This window comes from Neophocaena asiaeorientalis, unplaced genomic scaffold (assembly GCF_003031525.2).
Source record: "Neophocaena asiaeorientalis asiaeorientalis breed wild unplaced genomic scaffold, Neophocaena_asiaeorientalis_V1.1 scaffold131, whole genome shotgun sequence".
In the NCBI taxonomy this organism is placed as follows: domain Eukaryota; kingdom Metazoa; phylum Chordata; class Mammalia; order Artiodactyla; family Phocoenidae; genus Neophocaena; species Neophocaena asiaeorientalis.
Window position 1 is genome coordinate 1,554,834 of NW_020173201.1, and position 16,773 is coordinate 1,571,606.

The 16,773-nt window shown below is 42.4% G+C and overlaps 1 protein-coding gene across 3 annotated transcripts in view; it reads right to left on the reverse strand.

Annotated features, from left to right (window-relative positions):
* PAPSS2 (3'-phosphoadenosine 5'-phosphosulfate synthase 2) overlaps positions 1-16,773 on the reverse strand; it is an 80,825-nt gene that overhangs the window by 29,795 nt on the left and 34,257 nt on the right. For 2 of the 3 annotated variants that reach the window (XM_024744794.1, XM_024744795.1), the window contains exon 3: positions 8,100-8,217. The exons of the other annotated variant lie outside the window; for it this stretch is intronic. In XM_024744794.1, the coding sequence (XP_024600562.1) occupies positions 8,100-8,132 (33 nt within the window). In that variant the 5' untranslated portion in view covers positions 8,133-8,217. The remainder of the gene's footprint in view (positions 1-8,099; positions 8,218-16,773) is intronic. 3 annotated transcript variants of the gene reach the window in all.

The following is a 16,773-nucleotide window of genomic DNA, read 5'->3' on the forward strand; positions in this document are numbered from 1 at the left end:
GGTGGACATTTAAAAAAACAATATGTGAAGATGTGATCCAAAGGGGAAGGGGGTGGGTCAGGGGAAACCATAATGATGGTTAAATAAAAATAAAAAGGTTAAGAACTGCCCATGTGTGTCTTTGGTATGGTAATTAAATGTTTAATGACAGATGTAATCCAAGTTGCTGAAATGTAAAAATCTAGGAAGCCTTTTAAACACTGTACATGTATACCCACCAGAGCTAAAAAAAAAAAAAAAAAAAAAGCTCCAATATTCTTTGAGCAAGACCCAGACAGTCTTAGAAAACTCTGGGTCACATGAGGGCAACTCTTACATTCTGGAGCAAATTAAATCACCTCTTTATGCCTTTCCTTTGGGAAAAAAAAAATCAAGGGGAATACAAATAGGACTGTTTGGAGGCTTATATAGATAATGGATGGGAACATGCTCTGTAAATGGCCAAGTTCCCTACAAATGTGGACGCTGACAATGATTATTCAGTGTACAGCTGCAGCAGGAGAGCCATCTGGATTAGCACCAGGAAATCCACTTCAAGACCAAGGAGGAAGGAGCCCCCTGCTGGCCCTTGGGGGCTCAGAAAGGCAGTGCACACCCATGGGGTGGGCCTGCTAGTGAGACACAGAGCCCAACTAAGGGGCCAGCTGGCAGGGAACAGCATTATCAGTGTCAGCGGGAACCAAGAGGTAGGTGTTGAAAGCTGGGATCGGCTGGGTTAAGTTACCTAAAACTCTCCAAGGCTAGACGCTCTGATCATCCATCAAACAAACCTGGTCAGAACCCAAGACTTGGAAGGGGTCGGGACAGTAGACAGCAGGGGTGGCTTGCACGAGAGGATTCATAAAGCGGGACAAATGAGGCTAGTCCACGAGATATTCTAGCCATCTTTTCCCTGAGTGAATAAATCCCCTGAAGGTATCCTGGGTCTTTTGTGCCAAGTACACTTTATGGCTCAAGGAAAACATTAACATTTTCTTTCTCTCCATTTCCTTGTTAATCACTGCCATTAAATTCAAGAACACTGTGTGTGGATATCAGGCCCACAAGTCAGTTCATCCGTTCATTCATTGATTCTCTCAGTAAATGTTTATGTAAATGAGCTCCTACTAAGTGCCAGGGGCCATACTAGGCACTGGAAATATAGTACTAAACAAAGCAGAATTCCTGGCAACATTTTAGGGGGAAATACAGACAAAAAGATCAAGTAACTGGGCCCCTCAGAGGAGAGTGTGGGTCTCAGACATATATCTCTCTACTGTATGAAGTGTATGGCTGTTAGCATAACTGAAGCCATCTTGGGCCGTTAACAGTCTCTCCTGCTCTTCTGCTGACCCTGCCAGGGACTGTAATGTGAAGTGAATCACTTCTCTGTCATCGAGGGCTTTGTAGTTAATACATATTGTTTAATAATCATTAGAACCTGGTGACCTCTCCTCTATGCCCTGTTAGTCCCCAATGACGAAAACCTTCACCGACGTATTCCTGATGCCCACGAAACTCATTACCTGTTCGTAAGTCTTGACATAGAAAGGCACGTCCTGCTTCCAAGTACCTACCCCCATACTCTAGGTTAATATAAAATTGTCCCAATGGCCCCTCGGTGGCACGGAGTACAGCTGTGAATGCTTCTGGATTGTTGTGGACACAATCCTGATCCCATCCTGTGAGTAAGTTACCCCATAATAAACTGATCCATTGATTATATGGAGTTGCCTGCCTCATTTTTTTCAGTCTCAAGATGCCTTCTTAGTTCAGTGGGCACTATGTGTTCCCTCCATCCTCTGACATGAAGATATATAAAGAATACCTGCAACTCAATAATAAAGAGACAGCCCGCTTTATAAAAATGGGCAAAAGACTTGAACAGTCACTTCACAAAGGAAGATGCACAAATGGCCCATAAGCACATGAAGAAGGGCTCAATGTCACTAGTCATGAGAGAAATGCAAATTAAAACCAAAATGAGACACTACTGATAACATCTAAAGTCAGCAAGGATGGGCTCTCATATGTTTTTGTTTGTTTTTCAATTTTAATTTAATTTTATTTATTTACTTATTTTTGGTTGCATTGGGTCTTTGTTGCTGTGTGTGGGCTTTCTCTAGTTGCATTGAGCCGGGCCTACTCTTCGTTGCGGTGCGCGGGCTTCTCACTGCGGTGGCTTCCTTTGTTGCAAAGCACAGGCTCTAGGTGCGCGGGCTTCAGTTGTTGCAGCATGCCAGCTCAGTAGTTGTGGCTCACGGGCTCTAGAGCGCAGGCTCAGTAGTTGGTGGTGCACGGGCTTAGGTGCTCCGTGGCATGTGGGATCTTCCCGGACCAGGGCTAGAACCCATGTCCCCTGCATTGGCAGGTGGATTTTTTAACCACTGCGCCACCAGGGAAGCCCACGTGCTCTCATATGTTGATAGTGGAGGTGTAAAGTGGTCCAACCATCTCAGAAAAAAACCTGGCAGTTTCTTGTAAAGCCGAACATTTACTTCCCTTAGGACTCAGCAGTTGCATTCATAGACATTAACTCAAGAGAAATGAAAACTTATACCCACAGAAGGACTCGTACAAGAATATGATTAGCAACTTTTTTGGACAAAAACTGTAAATAACCAAGGGTCCATCAAATAGGAAAATAGATAACAACAACGAAACAAAACACCCAGATTATAGAATACTCTTCTAACGGAATACCAGTCAGCAATAAAAAGGAATGAGCTGCTGATATATGCAACGAGGATGATAATAAATGAAAACATTTTGCTGAGTCAAAGAAGTCTTACCCAAAAAAACTACATGTATTCCATTTATATGACATCCCCCATCAGGGAAAACTAATTTGCAAAGTCAGAACAGCAGTTGCCTCTGGGTGATGGCAATGCTGTACGTCCTGATAACGGTTTGAGGTACATAGGTGTTTGCATTTGCCGGAACTCAGGGAATGTACACTTAAGATGGGTATTTCGTTACATGTAAATTTTACCACATGCAAAAAAAGAACCATTAAAAAAAAAAAAACTAAGCAAATACGAAAATACCTAATAAGATTCAGATGGTGGGGGACTTCCCTGGTGGTGCATTGGTTAAGAATCTACCTGCCATGCAGGGGACATGGGTTCGATCCCTGGTCTGGTAAGATCTCACATGCCGTGGAGCAACTAAGCCCGTGCCCCACAACTACTAAGCCTGCGCTCTAGAGCCCACGAGCCGCAACTAATGAGCTCGTGTGCCACAACTACTGAAGCCCGTGAGCCTAGAGCCTGTGCTCCGCAACAAGAGAAGCCACTGAAATGAGAAGCCCCCCACCCCCAGCAACTAGGGAAAGCCTGCGAGCAACAACAAAGACCCAATGCAGCCAAAAAAATGAAAAAAGATTCAGATGGTGGAATGATATTGTTCAGCACAGCTGCGTTTGTGGAAAAGGGCTCGGATCCCATCACAGCGCGCGTATGACTTAAGGGGCTGCTGCCCACCTGTGCACGTGAATGCCCACCGGTGCTTAATTCGTCCACAGAGATGGGTTTTTTCTCTCTCTTTGGGCTGTTCGTTCTCCCTAGAGGCTGAGATCCAGAATAAACTCCAAGCTTTGCTAGTCTTCTGTGGAAACTTTGTTATGATCTTGTTAATTGCCTCCCCAACAAGCACTTGGTTTTCCAAAAACATCAGAGTCCACAGGAAGGAACTACTCTCTTACAGTATGTAATAGTTAATCTCTGAACTTTTGGTTTTTATTAACTGCATCTTAATCATGGGTGTTTGTCCAGATTTTCTATCACTCCAACAATGTTTTAAACAAACAAATGAAATCTTTTCAGATGGCCAAGTACTGGGGCTTTTTTGTTTGTTTCGGGAAGGTATTTTGCTTCTTATTTATCTCAAATTTACCCTTGATTTCCTCCAAAAGGCAAACAAATAAAATAGAAGCAGATGTTTTGAAGGATATTTGAACTGCAAAGGGGTGAGGCAGGCGGAAACTTTTCTTTTCCTTGTTGAAACCCTTCCTTCCTTCTTAAGAGTATATGGTGTTCTAAGCTTCGGAAAGAAAGTGGCTGTCAGAAAAAGGATTCTCTCTATGGAAAGCAAAGCACATGTTAAAGAGCAAATGCCTCCCTGTGAGCAGAAAAGGAGCACAGAGACGTCCTCGGCACCTCGTCTAACACTGACATTTAACCGGAAGTGGCCCAGAAACCACAAAGTTGGTGGCATACTTCTATTCTGGGTTCCTAAGGGAACAAAATGCAAAAATCCCTACCTTCTTCCAGGTCACTGACCCAGAAAAACTCCCAGGAGTCACATGAGGATGGGTTTTGGCGTCAAGCAAATAGGGGTTGGAAACCCTCTTCCTAACCTACTTGCTCAGTGACCCTGGGCAAGTGATAAACATCGTCAATCCTCCATTTCCTGTTCTGTAAAATGGGGCTAAGAATAGTTTCCTCACAGGGCTGCTGAATGGATTAAATAATTTTCTATATAAAGTATCAAAGAAAATACATGACAAGGTAAGATGTTGAGGCTTATGAGGCCCAGGAGGCATTAATCTACTCTGGAGACATCATGGTAGTTTGAGGCCTAAGCCACCCAGATTTAGAAGTGTTCTAAGGCTTAGGTCCACTCTAAGGAAATTCTGGGAAGGTGCGGGGTGCGGGGGGGTCATGATCAAGTCAGACAATGGATAGGAAAGCAATTTTGTAGGGGTGAAGCATCACACACACACACGCACACGCACACGCACGCACGCACAGGAGCAGAGGAGGATGTTGTTGCCGTTCTGATTATCATTTTCTTTGACTCAAAGCCCAGCCAGTAACATGCCTCTCCAAGGTGCACCAGTTTGAAGCCTCCTTGTTCTACCCACCCCACACTAACTGCTCTCCTGCTGGCTGTCTCAGTCATGAATGCTTAGTCACCGGCATGAGGATGGCCTTTGCCCCAGGTTAGCCTCATGAGCTATTAAAGATGGGACTTTATCACCCAGCCCAGGGTTGCAGTGAGTATCTCTGCCAGATCTACTCCTCACTCCCATCGGAGATGCTTAAAGGGGAGTATGAAGGAGCTTCTGGAACTCAGGGTGGGATAGGCTAGGTCACGGCAGGCCTTGGTGTTGTGTGACTAGAAGAAAAGATGCTACATGGGGAAAAGACTTCAGATGATTTCATGGCAGGGCGGGGCACCCTTGGAGCCAAAGCAGAGCCTGTGCTACAGTGAGTAGGCTTATGAAAGAGAGGGCGCTGGAGGAATGAGGAAGCTGGAGAGCGCAGGTGAGTTTACGAGTTCCTCAGTGCTCAAAGGTTTTTGATGTGTGCCTAATGTCTTCAATCAAAAACAAGTAAGTGGGACTTCCCCGGTGGCACAGTGATTAAGAATCCGCCTGCCCAATGCAGGGGACACGGGTTCGAGCCCTGATCCGAGAAGATCCCACATGCCGCGGAGCAACTAAGCCTGTGCACCCCAACTACTAAGCCTGCGCTCTAGAGCCTGTGAGCCACAACTACTGAAGCCTGCGTGCTCCACAACAAGAGAAGCCACCACAATGAGAAGCGCACGCGCCGTAACAAAGAGTATGCTCGCCACAACTAGAGAAAGCCTGCGGGCAACAACGAGGACCGAACGCAGCCAAAAATAAATTAATTAATTAAAATAAACAAACAAACAAGTGGATTTGAATTCCCTCTACATCCTCCTGCCTCCCCCTCAGTGCAAACAAATCCACTTTCCTTCTCTAATGACAACTCTGCTGTTGCCTTTGAACTTGGCCTCACTGCTGTTGGGCTACGGTTTCATTGCTGTCTTGCTAATTAAAAGTGTCCCAAACCTCCCTGACCTCGGTGTGCAGTTTGAAGATTCATTTAAAGGTTTGCTTGCAGAAAGCAGCAACCTCAGTAATCACCCTCTCAGGCTCCTGGTAGGAGCTCCACTCTCACAGGCATTATGTCACTTATTGTTCAAAGCCTGGGAGCTAAGGAAACTGTGCATTGTGACCCATTTGCAGATCCTCAAACTACTGGCTGAAGTCCCACACCTGCACGACGCAGAACACACCGCCAGGCTTCCTGACTCCAAGTGCAGGTCTTACTCCTGCCCAGACAGAACTCCTTGTTTCCAGTCCCAGCTGTGGGACCTCTGTGTCACAGCTTCCTCATTGAGGACTAAATGATATCACGCATATCATGGCTTTTGATACTACATAAAAATGTAAATAATCAAAAGATCATTCTTACTTCATTTTCATTACTTAACCTGAGTAGCTTCAAATGTTTTATCATTACAAATATCTATTTATATTTATTTCCTTTCAGAGTATTTCCTTGGGGTCTATAGACCAAAGTGAAACAACTGAGTATGAGAAGTTATAAACTTTCGTTAAGTCTTATTATGTATTGCCAGTTCATTTTCCAGAAGGACAGAGCCAAGTTACCAGGCTACCACAATATACCTGTTTCTAAATATTCCAACTAACTTGTTATGTTTGCAGTTTTAATGTTTTTTTCCCCCTAGATTACTTCGTACCTATTTAGTTACTAGTAAGAATATGTATTTTTCCATGTTGTAAGTTACTTATGATATTTGTGTGTTTGTCTCTTTTGGTATTAAGTAAGGACAGTCTAAGCAATGACCTCATCCACTTTTTAAAAATGTATCATGGGCGGATTCCCTGGCAGTCCAGTGGTTACGACTCTGAGCTTCCACTGCAGGGGGCACGGGTTCCATCCCTGGTTGGGGAACTAAGATCCTGTATGCTGTGTGGTGCAGCCAAAAGCATATTGGTACTTTTTTCTGTATTTTGTATAGTAAAAATTTTATTAATTATAATATACACTTTTTGTTCACTTTCCTTTTGATATACACTTTATTATATAGCACATATATTATATGTAATATGTTATATCATATTAAAAGGTATTTTAAGAATATATAAAAATATTCCTGTTGTCTTTGATGTCTTCCATTTGATCATTCATCATAGCTGAGCCAAATATGTTCTTTAGACCTCTATTTTGATATGATTAAACTATGATTAAACTATTCTATTTATTTGGATACATCTGACATTTTAATAATGTGTCATGTGATTACATGGGTCAATTTTATTTCTTTTCCATCATTATTATCCAGTGATCTCAAAATATGTTATAACTCATTTCCCTATTACTTTGAAAATCTTTTAGTAGCTTGAATCTATTTCTAGAATTCTTATATATTTATAATTCTTATGTATTTATAAGTTATGTATTCTTACATATTTCTACAGAATTTTTCTACTTTTAGTGTGGACACCTATGGTACTGATAGTTGTTGCTCTGTAATATGTTTTAAAATTCTGAAGATAAAAAGCTCTTTCTTGGGAATTCCCTGGCGGTCCAGTGGTTAGAACTGGGTGCTTTCACTGCCAGGGCCCAGGTTCGATCTCTGGTCAGGGAACTAAGATCCTGCCAAGCTATGTGGCAAAAAAAAAAAAAAAGCTCTTTCTTTAAAAGTGTTTTTTTCAACTTTAGTTTAAAACACATTTTTCCATGGAAATAAAATTAGTCAAGTCTTGTTGAGAACATGCAACGCCTCACTATGATTTCCCCTGCTAGTCTCGCTAATTCTCAAAGAACCTCAACATCATAATACAGAAAAAGGAATCATTACCTAAAGATGTTCATAATAATATTATTTAAAATAGAAGCCACCAAAACTTCCATCAATTAAATAGCTTATGGCATATCCATATGCTGAATATGCACATCTGTATTTACTGGCCTCAGACTATATCATGCTGTATGCCCAAATGCGAAAACAGGTTACAGAGGAAATAACATTAATCCCATTCTAAATTATATATATCTATATGCCGGACCCAGTGAACCCAGGAGCCCGGGCGCCAACACCACCCCCTTGTCGCCCTCTCGACGCCCCCTCAACGCCGCGGGGACAGAGAAAGGCCTGCGCCATGAGGGATACAATTGTTAGGAGTTGCCAATCGGGCAGGGAGCACACTGGGCGGACCAGGCAGGATCCCTGCTCTGGCCTGACATCATATTTGACGTAACAACCACGTTATGTCACCTCCCATTCACCGTGAGAAAAACACCACGCCAACTCCAAGAAAGGGGCATTCTACCAAATACCTGATCAGTACTCCTCCAAAGCGTGAAGGTCATCAAAAACAACGACAGTCTGAGAAGCTGTCACTGTCAAGAGGAGCTTAAGGAGACATGACAACTAAATGCAATGTGGGATGGGATCCTGGAACAGAAAAAAATATTTGATAAAAATTAAGGAAATCTGAAAAAAGTATGGACTTCAGTTAATGATAATGTGTCTTCAGTTCCTTAATTGTAACAAATGTGCCACACTAAAATTAGTAACAGTGTAACCTAAGTGCAGGATACATGGGAATTCTGTATCATCTTCTCAATTGTTTCCATAAATCTAAAACTGTTCTAAAAAATAAAGTCTATTTTTTAAGAGTGCATTTTTACAAGATTTGGCAATAAATAAAATACTTTATAATCACCTTGGCTTCTGCACTGCTGGATTCTTTATCTTCCTGATCATATTTCTTAAAATCACTGACTCTATTATTTTACTTCTAATTTAAGGATTAAAATTACTTGGAGTTATTTGAGAAATCCTTTTATAAGCACACCATGGAGTAAAGAGGAAGGACAGAAAGATAAATAGATAAGACATTGATAAGAGTTAAACACATAGATAAGTTGTGACATACCCACATTGTTTATGGCGACATTCTAAAATATTACAAGAAAGAAAGATTTTGGTTTTAGAGGAAACTGGTGAAACCTAGCAGTGCCCTCTTCTGAGTCCCTTTTGTCCCTCCAAAATGGAGGTGAATTAATTCTCTTTCAGCCTCTTTCTGCCCTCCTTATGTCCCCAAACCTCCTGTTATGACACGTGTAGCCCTTAATCTTCCATATGGAGGGATGTGAGTAAATAACATAAAAAAGGAGGAGGAAAAAGGAGATCTGAAACTCCTTAGGGGAGGAAAAAAAACCCCTCAAAATGGCTGTTTTTTGCTTCAGAAGCAGGAAAGTGGAAGAGAAGCTATTAGATGAAGTTTATTGCAGGGTAAAAGAGTTAATATTTTTGGACCAAAGAATCCGGAAGTTGCAACTGTCCTAGAGTGGACTCAGGATGGAGGAATATGTGGCTGGAAGTTGGGGGTGTATGTGTGTGGAGTTCCTTCTCAGGACCCCCAGGAGAGGGGTTCACACACCCACAGATGCTCACAAATCTTCACACCTGGACCCAAAAGCCTCCTTCAGCAATTTGGGTGGGGACAGCTCACACCTGCACTGAGAAGCAGGTGGAAAGAGGGTGAGTGAGGACAGGGGAAGTTTAGATTCCATGGTTATACCGGGGGTAGCAATATTCCTGGCACATTAGACTGACAGTTTTAAAAAACCATTTCCTGATGGAGAAAGGTTCTTTTTTTTTTTTGCGGTACGCGGGCCTCTCACTGTTGTGGCCTCTCCCATTGCGGAGCACAGGCTCCGGACGCGCAGGCTCAGAGGCCATGGCTCATGGGCCTAGCCACTCGGCAGCACGTGGGATCTTCCTGGACCGGGGCACGAACCCGTGTCCCCTGCCTCGGCAGGCGGACTCTAAACCACTGCGCCACCAGGGAAGCCCGAGAAAGGTTCTTGATGAAACTTTTCCAAGGCCTGCATAACTCATTTCCAAGATAATCTCTGGAATATGACTTGTTCTTAAAATGACTCTGAGGGCTTATAGGAGTCACTGCTCTCATTCCTCTCTAATTATGTATCATCCATCTACAGGTCCTGTTTTTCTTCACAGTATCTATCTCTCATATAAGGATCTTACTTCCAGTTTCCACTGTTCACACCCTGACCTAGACCCTTACCATGACTTCCACTTTAGTGCTCAGGCCTATTTCCCCATTATGTGGTAAGCAGGCCTCCAGATGGTCTTCAGTCTTAGTCCAGAACCAACGGCCTCATCTGTGTCACCCTCTTCAACAGAACTTGCTCCAGGTCCTCCTGGCTTGCTTCTCATATATAATCACATTTCACTCCTCAGCCCTCCGGATGCTATGAACTCCTTCTCCAGCTGTGACCTTTGCTTGTCTTCTTGACCATAATTTGGAGTATCCTCTTGGCTGGACCGCCCTCCACTGCCATGAATAACTATCCCCGTGGCTTGGCCCGGCTTTTTGTTTTGGTTTTTTTTGGCGGTATGCGGACCTCTCACTGCTGTGGCCTCTCCCGTTGCGGAGCACAGGCTTCGGACGCGCAGGCTCAGCGGCCATGGCTCACGGGCCCAGCCGCTCCGTGGCATGTGGGATCTTCCCGGACCGGGGCACGAACCCGTGTCCCCTGCATCGGCAGGCGGACTCTCAACTACTGCGCCACCAGGGAAGCCCTGGCCTGGCTTTTTGAACCTTATTCCTCAGCACTGTCCCCCGTGAATCTTGCTCGTCCTGGTCTCCCCAAGGTTGTAAAGCATTCATCACATCCATCCCTTGGCTCAGAACCCCTTTAATAATCTTTAGTTCTCTCACTTCCTCTTCCAACTGACAATCAGACAAATTTTCTAAAACACCTTTTAATCATGTTATTTTTATATTCAAAACTTTCAATGGCTCCCCATTGAATGAAGTCCTTACACAGAATAAAGTCCTAATTCTTAGATTGGAATTTAAGGCCCTTCATTTGCAGGCTCCAGCGACCTTTTCGATAACCTTTTCTACTCTCGGCTGCAGAACTTCTATTCCAAGCAGGAGGTTTTGAACACAGCTCATTCTGGCTTTGCACCTTTTCTCATTCAGCCCATCCTATCTGGAAGAATCTCTTCATACCCTCCACCTAACCACACACTGCCTGTTCTTCAAGCAGCACAGAGTGTTTCCTGGTGGCCTATTGGTTAGGATCCTGGGCTTTCATTGCCATGGCCCGGGTTCAACCCCAGGTCAGGGAACTGAGATCCTGGAAGCCGCATGGTGTGGTCAAAACAAACAAGCAGCACAAACGCCGTGGGTTCAAAATACCTTCCTTGATGCCTCTCTGCTGAACTCCTGTCCCCATTAGATCCTGGATATTTTAGACTTATATCTAATGTTTTATAGACTTAGAGACTTGTAGTTTAGACTTCACTGTCAACCCTACATGGTGGGGGCCGTAGCTTATACAGCTTTGATTTCCCAACAGGGCCCAGCTAAGAGGAAATAATATAGATTTTGAGGCTGGACAGTTTAGAGTCAATTCAACTTCTGACTCCACTAAAACCTTGAATGAGTTAAGTCTAACCTCTCTAAGTCTCCCCAAATTGTGGGATTATAATTCTTGTTAACTGCTGCAAGGATTAAAAAGAGCAAGCAAATGTGACATAGCTGGACTTCATTAAGTATTCAGTAAACACTTGTTGAATGAATAATAGAAGTTTAATAAATATTTTGCTGGCTGATTGACAGATGTGGATATCCTTAAACAAACTCTGGTCCTCATCAGCACATATGCTTTAGTATCACTACTCAATAAAATGACATATTCTAAACTGTGGTTACAGCCACCTTTATGGCTAAGAAGATAACCCACTTCTTTTTTTTTTTTAATAGATCTTTACCGGAGTATAATTGCTTCACGATACTGTGTTAGTTTCTGTTGTACACCAAAGTGAATCAGCCATATGCATACACATGTCCCCATATCCTCTCCCTCTTGAGCCTCCCTCCCACCCTCCCTATCCCACCCCTCTAGGTCATCACAAAGCACAGAGCTGATCTCCCTGTGCTCTGAAGAGTGTTTTTCCTATGTTTTCCTCTAAGAGTTTTACAGTGGCCAGTCTTAATTTAGGTTTTTAATCCATTTGGAGTTTTTTTTTGTGTATGGTGTTAGGTAGTGTTTTAATTTCATTCTTTTACATGTAGCTGTCCACTTTTCCTAGCACCACTTATTGAAGAGGCTGTTTTTTCTCCATTGTATGTTCTCGCCTCCTTTGTCTTAAATTAGGTGACCATATGTGCATGGGTTTATCTCTGGGCATTCTATCCTGTACCATTGATCTACATTTCTGTTTTTGTGCCAGTACTGTACTGTCTTCATTACTGTAGCTTTGTAGTATAGTCTGAAGTCAGGTAGCCTGATTCCTCCAACACCATTTTTCTTTCTCAAGATTGCTTTGGCTATTCAGTGTCTTTTGTGTTTCCATATGAATTGTAAGATTTTTTGTTCTAATTCTGTGAAGAATGCCATTGGTAGTTTGATAGGGATTGCACTGAATCTGTAGATTGCTTTGGGTAGTACAGTCATTTTCACAGTTGATTCTTCTCCATCTGTTTATGTCATCTTTGATTCCTTTCATCAGTGTTTTATAGTTTTCTGAGTACAAGTCTTTCACTTCCTTAGGCAGGTTTATTCCTGGGTATTTTATTCTTTTTGTTGCGATGGTAAATGGGATTGTTTCCTTAATTTCTCTTTCTGATTTTTCATCATTAGTGTATAGGAATGCCAGAAATTTCTGTGCATTAATTTTGTATCCTGCAGAAGGTTACCCCCTTCTTAAAGTGAGACCTGCCATGTCCTAAGTCTTCTCACAGCCATCACTACAGAAAACAGCCAAAGCAGTCCAAACCTTATAATAAACAGAACTCCCATTCACAAATGCATTTGTAAAATATTCTTTGAAATTTGCATCAAGGAACTGTGTAAAACGATTTGTGATTATAGTTCTGGTGAGTTTCCCATATTTTTTGAGAATCAATTAAGCTGATGGGACCTAACATATTTCAGTTAGTGCTGAAATCTAAGTCATTAACACTTAAATCCAATAGAATACAGAACTGGACACTTATTTAATGCATTGCTTGAATAAGTTAAATGAACCACATCCTCTGTGAGCACATCCTCACATGGATTATTTCACTGTTTTTTCCTTCACAAATATAACATAAACAATCCAGAGACAGGCAAATAAAATGTATATTATTGTGAACTAAAAGAGCCCATCAGCTTGAAATGGCCTGAAATCACCATTATGAAATGTTTACATCAAAAGGCTGTTACATGGAAACATTGTTTACTCTCTGTTCAAAAAAAATCAGATTAAAACTTCATCTGCTACATTGCCTATATTCTTGGTTCACAGCGAGGCAGATTCCTAAGGATAAGAAAGGTCACTTAAACCCATCAAGCTCTGGAGTAAACTGACTCATAGAACGTCATGTGGTCATATCTGCCCAGCTCAAAGACTTCTTTTTATGTGTAATATTTTCATGATTCAATTAAGAGAACTCAGGAAAAGGAAATAAGATCAGAAGGCAGTCTTCCATTTGATCATTAAGCACGGACCCAGAAACAAAGACCTACTTATAGCACAGGGAAGTATACTCACCTATATGGGAAAAGAATCTGAAAAAGATTATTTATATATCTATCTATCTATCTATCTATATATATATATATATATATCACTTTGCTGTACCCCTGAAACAAAAATCTGAAAAAGATTATTTATATATCTATATATCTATATATATATATATATATCACTTTGCTGTACCCCTGAAACTAACACAACACTGTAAATCAACTATACTTCAATTAAAAAAAAAAAAAAGAGTGGACCCAGAGAAGGCTTCTGCCTCTGTAAAGAAGCACAAAGCAAAGGGCAATTGTGAAAGAACCAGATTAATGCCTTTCTCAAGACTCACTGTCATTATTAGGAGTAAAGGACTCTAATCCATTGCAGTATGACTTCTATGCCCCGCAGTAGGTTCAAACAGATTAAATTACTGCACGTAAAGTGTTTAAAACAGCGCCTAATCAGTAGTCACCATAACGATCGGCACTGACAAGATCTTCAGTGTTTATCTGACTTGATCTCTTTCCCCTGCATACTCTACTTAGTGAGTCTGCCTGGGCACAGCTACAGACTCAACCTCCCCAACTACTTTCCCCAGACATCGCTGCTTGTACTGCATGGATCCAAGTGCAACCAATGCACGGGCTGAATCAGTGAGGTTCTCTTAAGAATTTAAGCTATACAAAACACCCTGTCAGTTACATACTCAGTCCTTAGATTGGAGATTCATGTAGAACCTGTACTAGAGTTGCCAAATCAAGGCACTGGGAGCAGAAACTGAGAGGCCACGAATCCGTAAAACAATGTCTCCCTTCCATTTTATCCCACTGACCACTCTTTTCTGGAAAACTCCCTCTTTCCTTAGCTTCCAAGATATTATTCTATCCCTATGCCTTTCTGCCTTCTCACGTCTCCTCCAGAGGCTCCTTCACACACGCCTCCTCCACATCCCTTAGATATCAGGGTTCTTCTCCAGCGCCCTTCCACTCTTCCCCTACACATCCCTTAGTGACTCTCACCTGTTCCCAAGGCTTTGTCTACTATTAATATGCTATGGAGTGCAAAATCTCTATCTTCAAATATCAGTATCAATATATATATATTTATTTATTTTTTTGCGGTACGCGGGCCTCTCACTGCTGTGGCCTCTCCCGTCGCGGAGCACAGGCTCCGGATGCGCAGGCTCAGCAGCCATGGCTCACGGGCCCAGCCGCTCCATGGCATGTGGGATCTTCCCGGACCGGGGCATGAACCCGTGTCCCCTGCATCGGCAGGCGGACTCTCAACCACTGCGCCACCAGGGAAGCCCCAAATATCAATATTTAAATGCCTAGCAGGTATAGTCACCCAGAGCCACTGAAACTCAGCATCGACAAGAATTCATTTTCTTGTCATCACCCCTTACTCCTTTTCCCATATTCATCATCATTTGTAATGGCCCACAAATCTATCTATTATTTAAGCTAGGAGACATCCTACTGCACCCTCCCGCATTAAAAAAAAAATCAATCTATCACTGAGTCCTGTCAATTTTAGCTAAGAGATACCTCTCGAATCATCTCACTGTTGCTAGCTAATCACTCACGAGAACCTCCCTGACAGCCTTCAAACTGGACTCCTCATCTCTCTCAAGCTATTCTCTCCTTTGCCACCAGAGTAAAATTCTCTTGCTTAAAATCCTTTGGCTTCTATGGTAAAGTCCAGAGACGTCAATTTGGCGCCATGACCTCCTTTTCCAACTTTATCTACTGCCCTTCGTGGCCTTGAACCCCATGCACCAGTCCAGAACAAGCCCCCGCCACGCCGTTCTTCTGTGCTTTCACCCACATTTTCCTTGCTTGGAGTGCCCTTCTCTCGATTTGTCTCTTACTCACTCACGAAGGTGTGGCATAAACATTGCCGTGAGCCTTTGGCTAATTTCCCCACCCACAGACAGACTTAGCTTCTTCCTCTGACCCCACAGTATCCTGTTTCTACTGATAGTTCATTTCCCAAACTTACTTAAGACTCTGATGTAAGACTCTGAGAGGGTATTTGTTAAAAACACAGATTCCCGGGACTCTCCCCAAGAGATTCTGATTCATTTGGTCTGGGGTAGGGCCCAAGAACCTGTAGTCGTTTCGAAAATGCCTCAGGTGACTTTAATGCTCAGGCAAATCTAGGAGACACTAACGATACTAGAGAACTTATGTTAATTATGGTCACAGTAGTCCCCCCTGATTTGCAGGGAATACATTCCAAGACCCCCAGTGGATGCCTGAAACAGCAGATAGTACTGAACCCTATACATACTATGCGTTTTCCTATATTAATTGGCAGGTAGCTTATACTGCATGGACATGCTGGACAAAGGAATGATTCACATCCTAGACGGGATGGAGCGGGACAGTGGAAGATTTTACCATGCTACTCAGAACAGTGCACAGTTTAAAACTTGTAACTTGTTTATTTCTGGAATTTTCCATGTAATATTTTCACACGATGGTTCAACTCGGGAAACTGAAACTGCGGAAAGTGAAACAGCGGATAAGGAGGGACTATTGTATTTACTGACATGTCTGTCCACTTCACCAGATTGGGAACTTGCCAGTCTGCTCTATCCACATTTGTCTTGGAATCCATGTACCTAGAATATCATAGGAGTTTAGAATTTACTGAATGAATGTTAAGTATTTTTACTCAGACTAATTTTTCATTCCCATGATAGTTCACAAAATTTGATTCGTTATTCAAATGTGTATTATGGGCCAAGGTAGAGGGTCGGGACTGAGATAGACTTGGAAGAACATGGCTGCGCAGGTGGTAAGATTGGGTGATAAGAATGTCAAACATTTTTTCAAAACCTTGGCTGAGTTACAGATTTGGAGGCAGCCAAACCTGTTAGTATTGTCTGATGAATTTAACAATATGAATAAAACTCACAGTGCAGAAAGACAGACACTCTTGCTCCCACCCTCAACTGGATGTATATTCCCTTAAAGAAGCAGAACGGCATAAAGGTTAACATGGGTTCCACGTCAGAGTGACTGGTAGGGCATCGTGGTTCTTCTGGTGCCAGCTGCGTGCCCTTGAGCAAATTACTTAACCATTCCATTCCTTCTTTTGTAGAATTGTTTTCATAACATTTTCTGCCTTAGTGAAGTCGTATGAGGATTAAATAAGAAAATGTACATAAAACAGCACAGGGCCTGGCCAGTAGTTAAGCCCTCACTAAATGTCAGCTAAAATGAGACAAATAGTTGTTATTAATGATAATTAAAATAGTTCACTTACTAATAAAATAGTTATAATAATAATAAAGTGGATGATGATACTTAAAATTATGAAGACTGCCCCAGTGCTTCCCTCTGTTCAGTCTTCCCTGAAACATGTAGTGTAGAAAGAAATATGATTTCCCTCAAAATTCCAGGGCATTCTCCTTCATTTTCCAGCTGTGAAACCTCCTCATGCCCTGCTCTT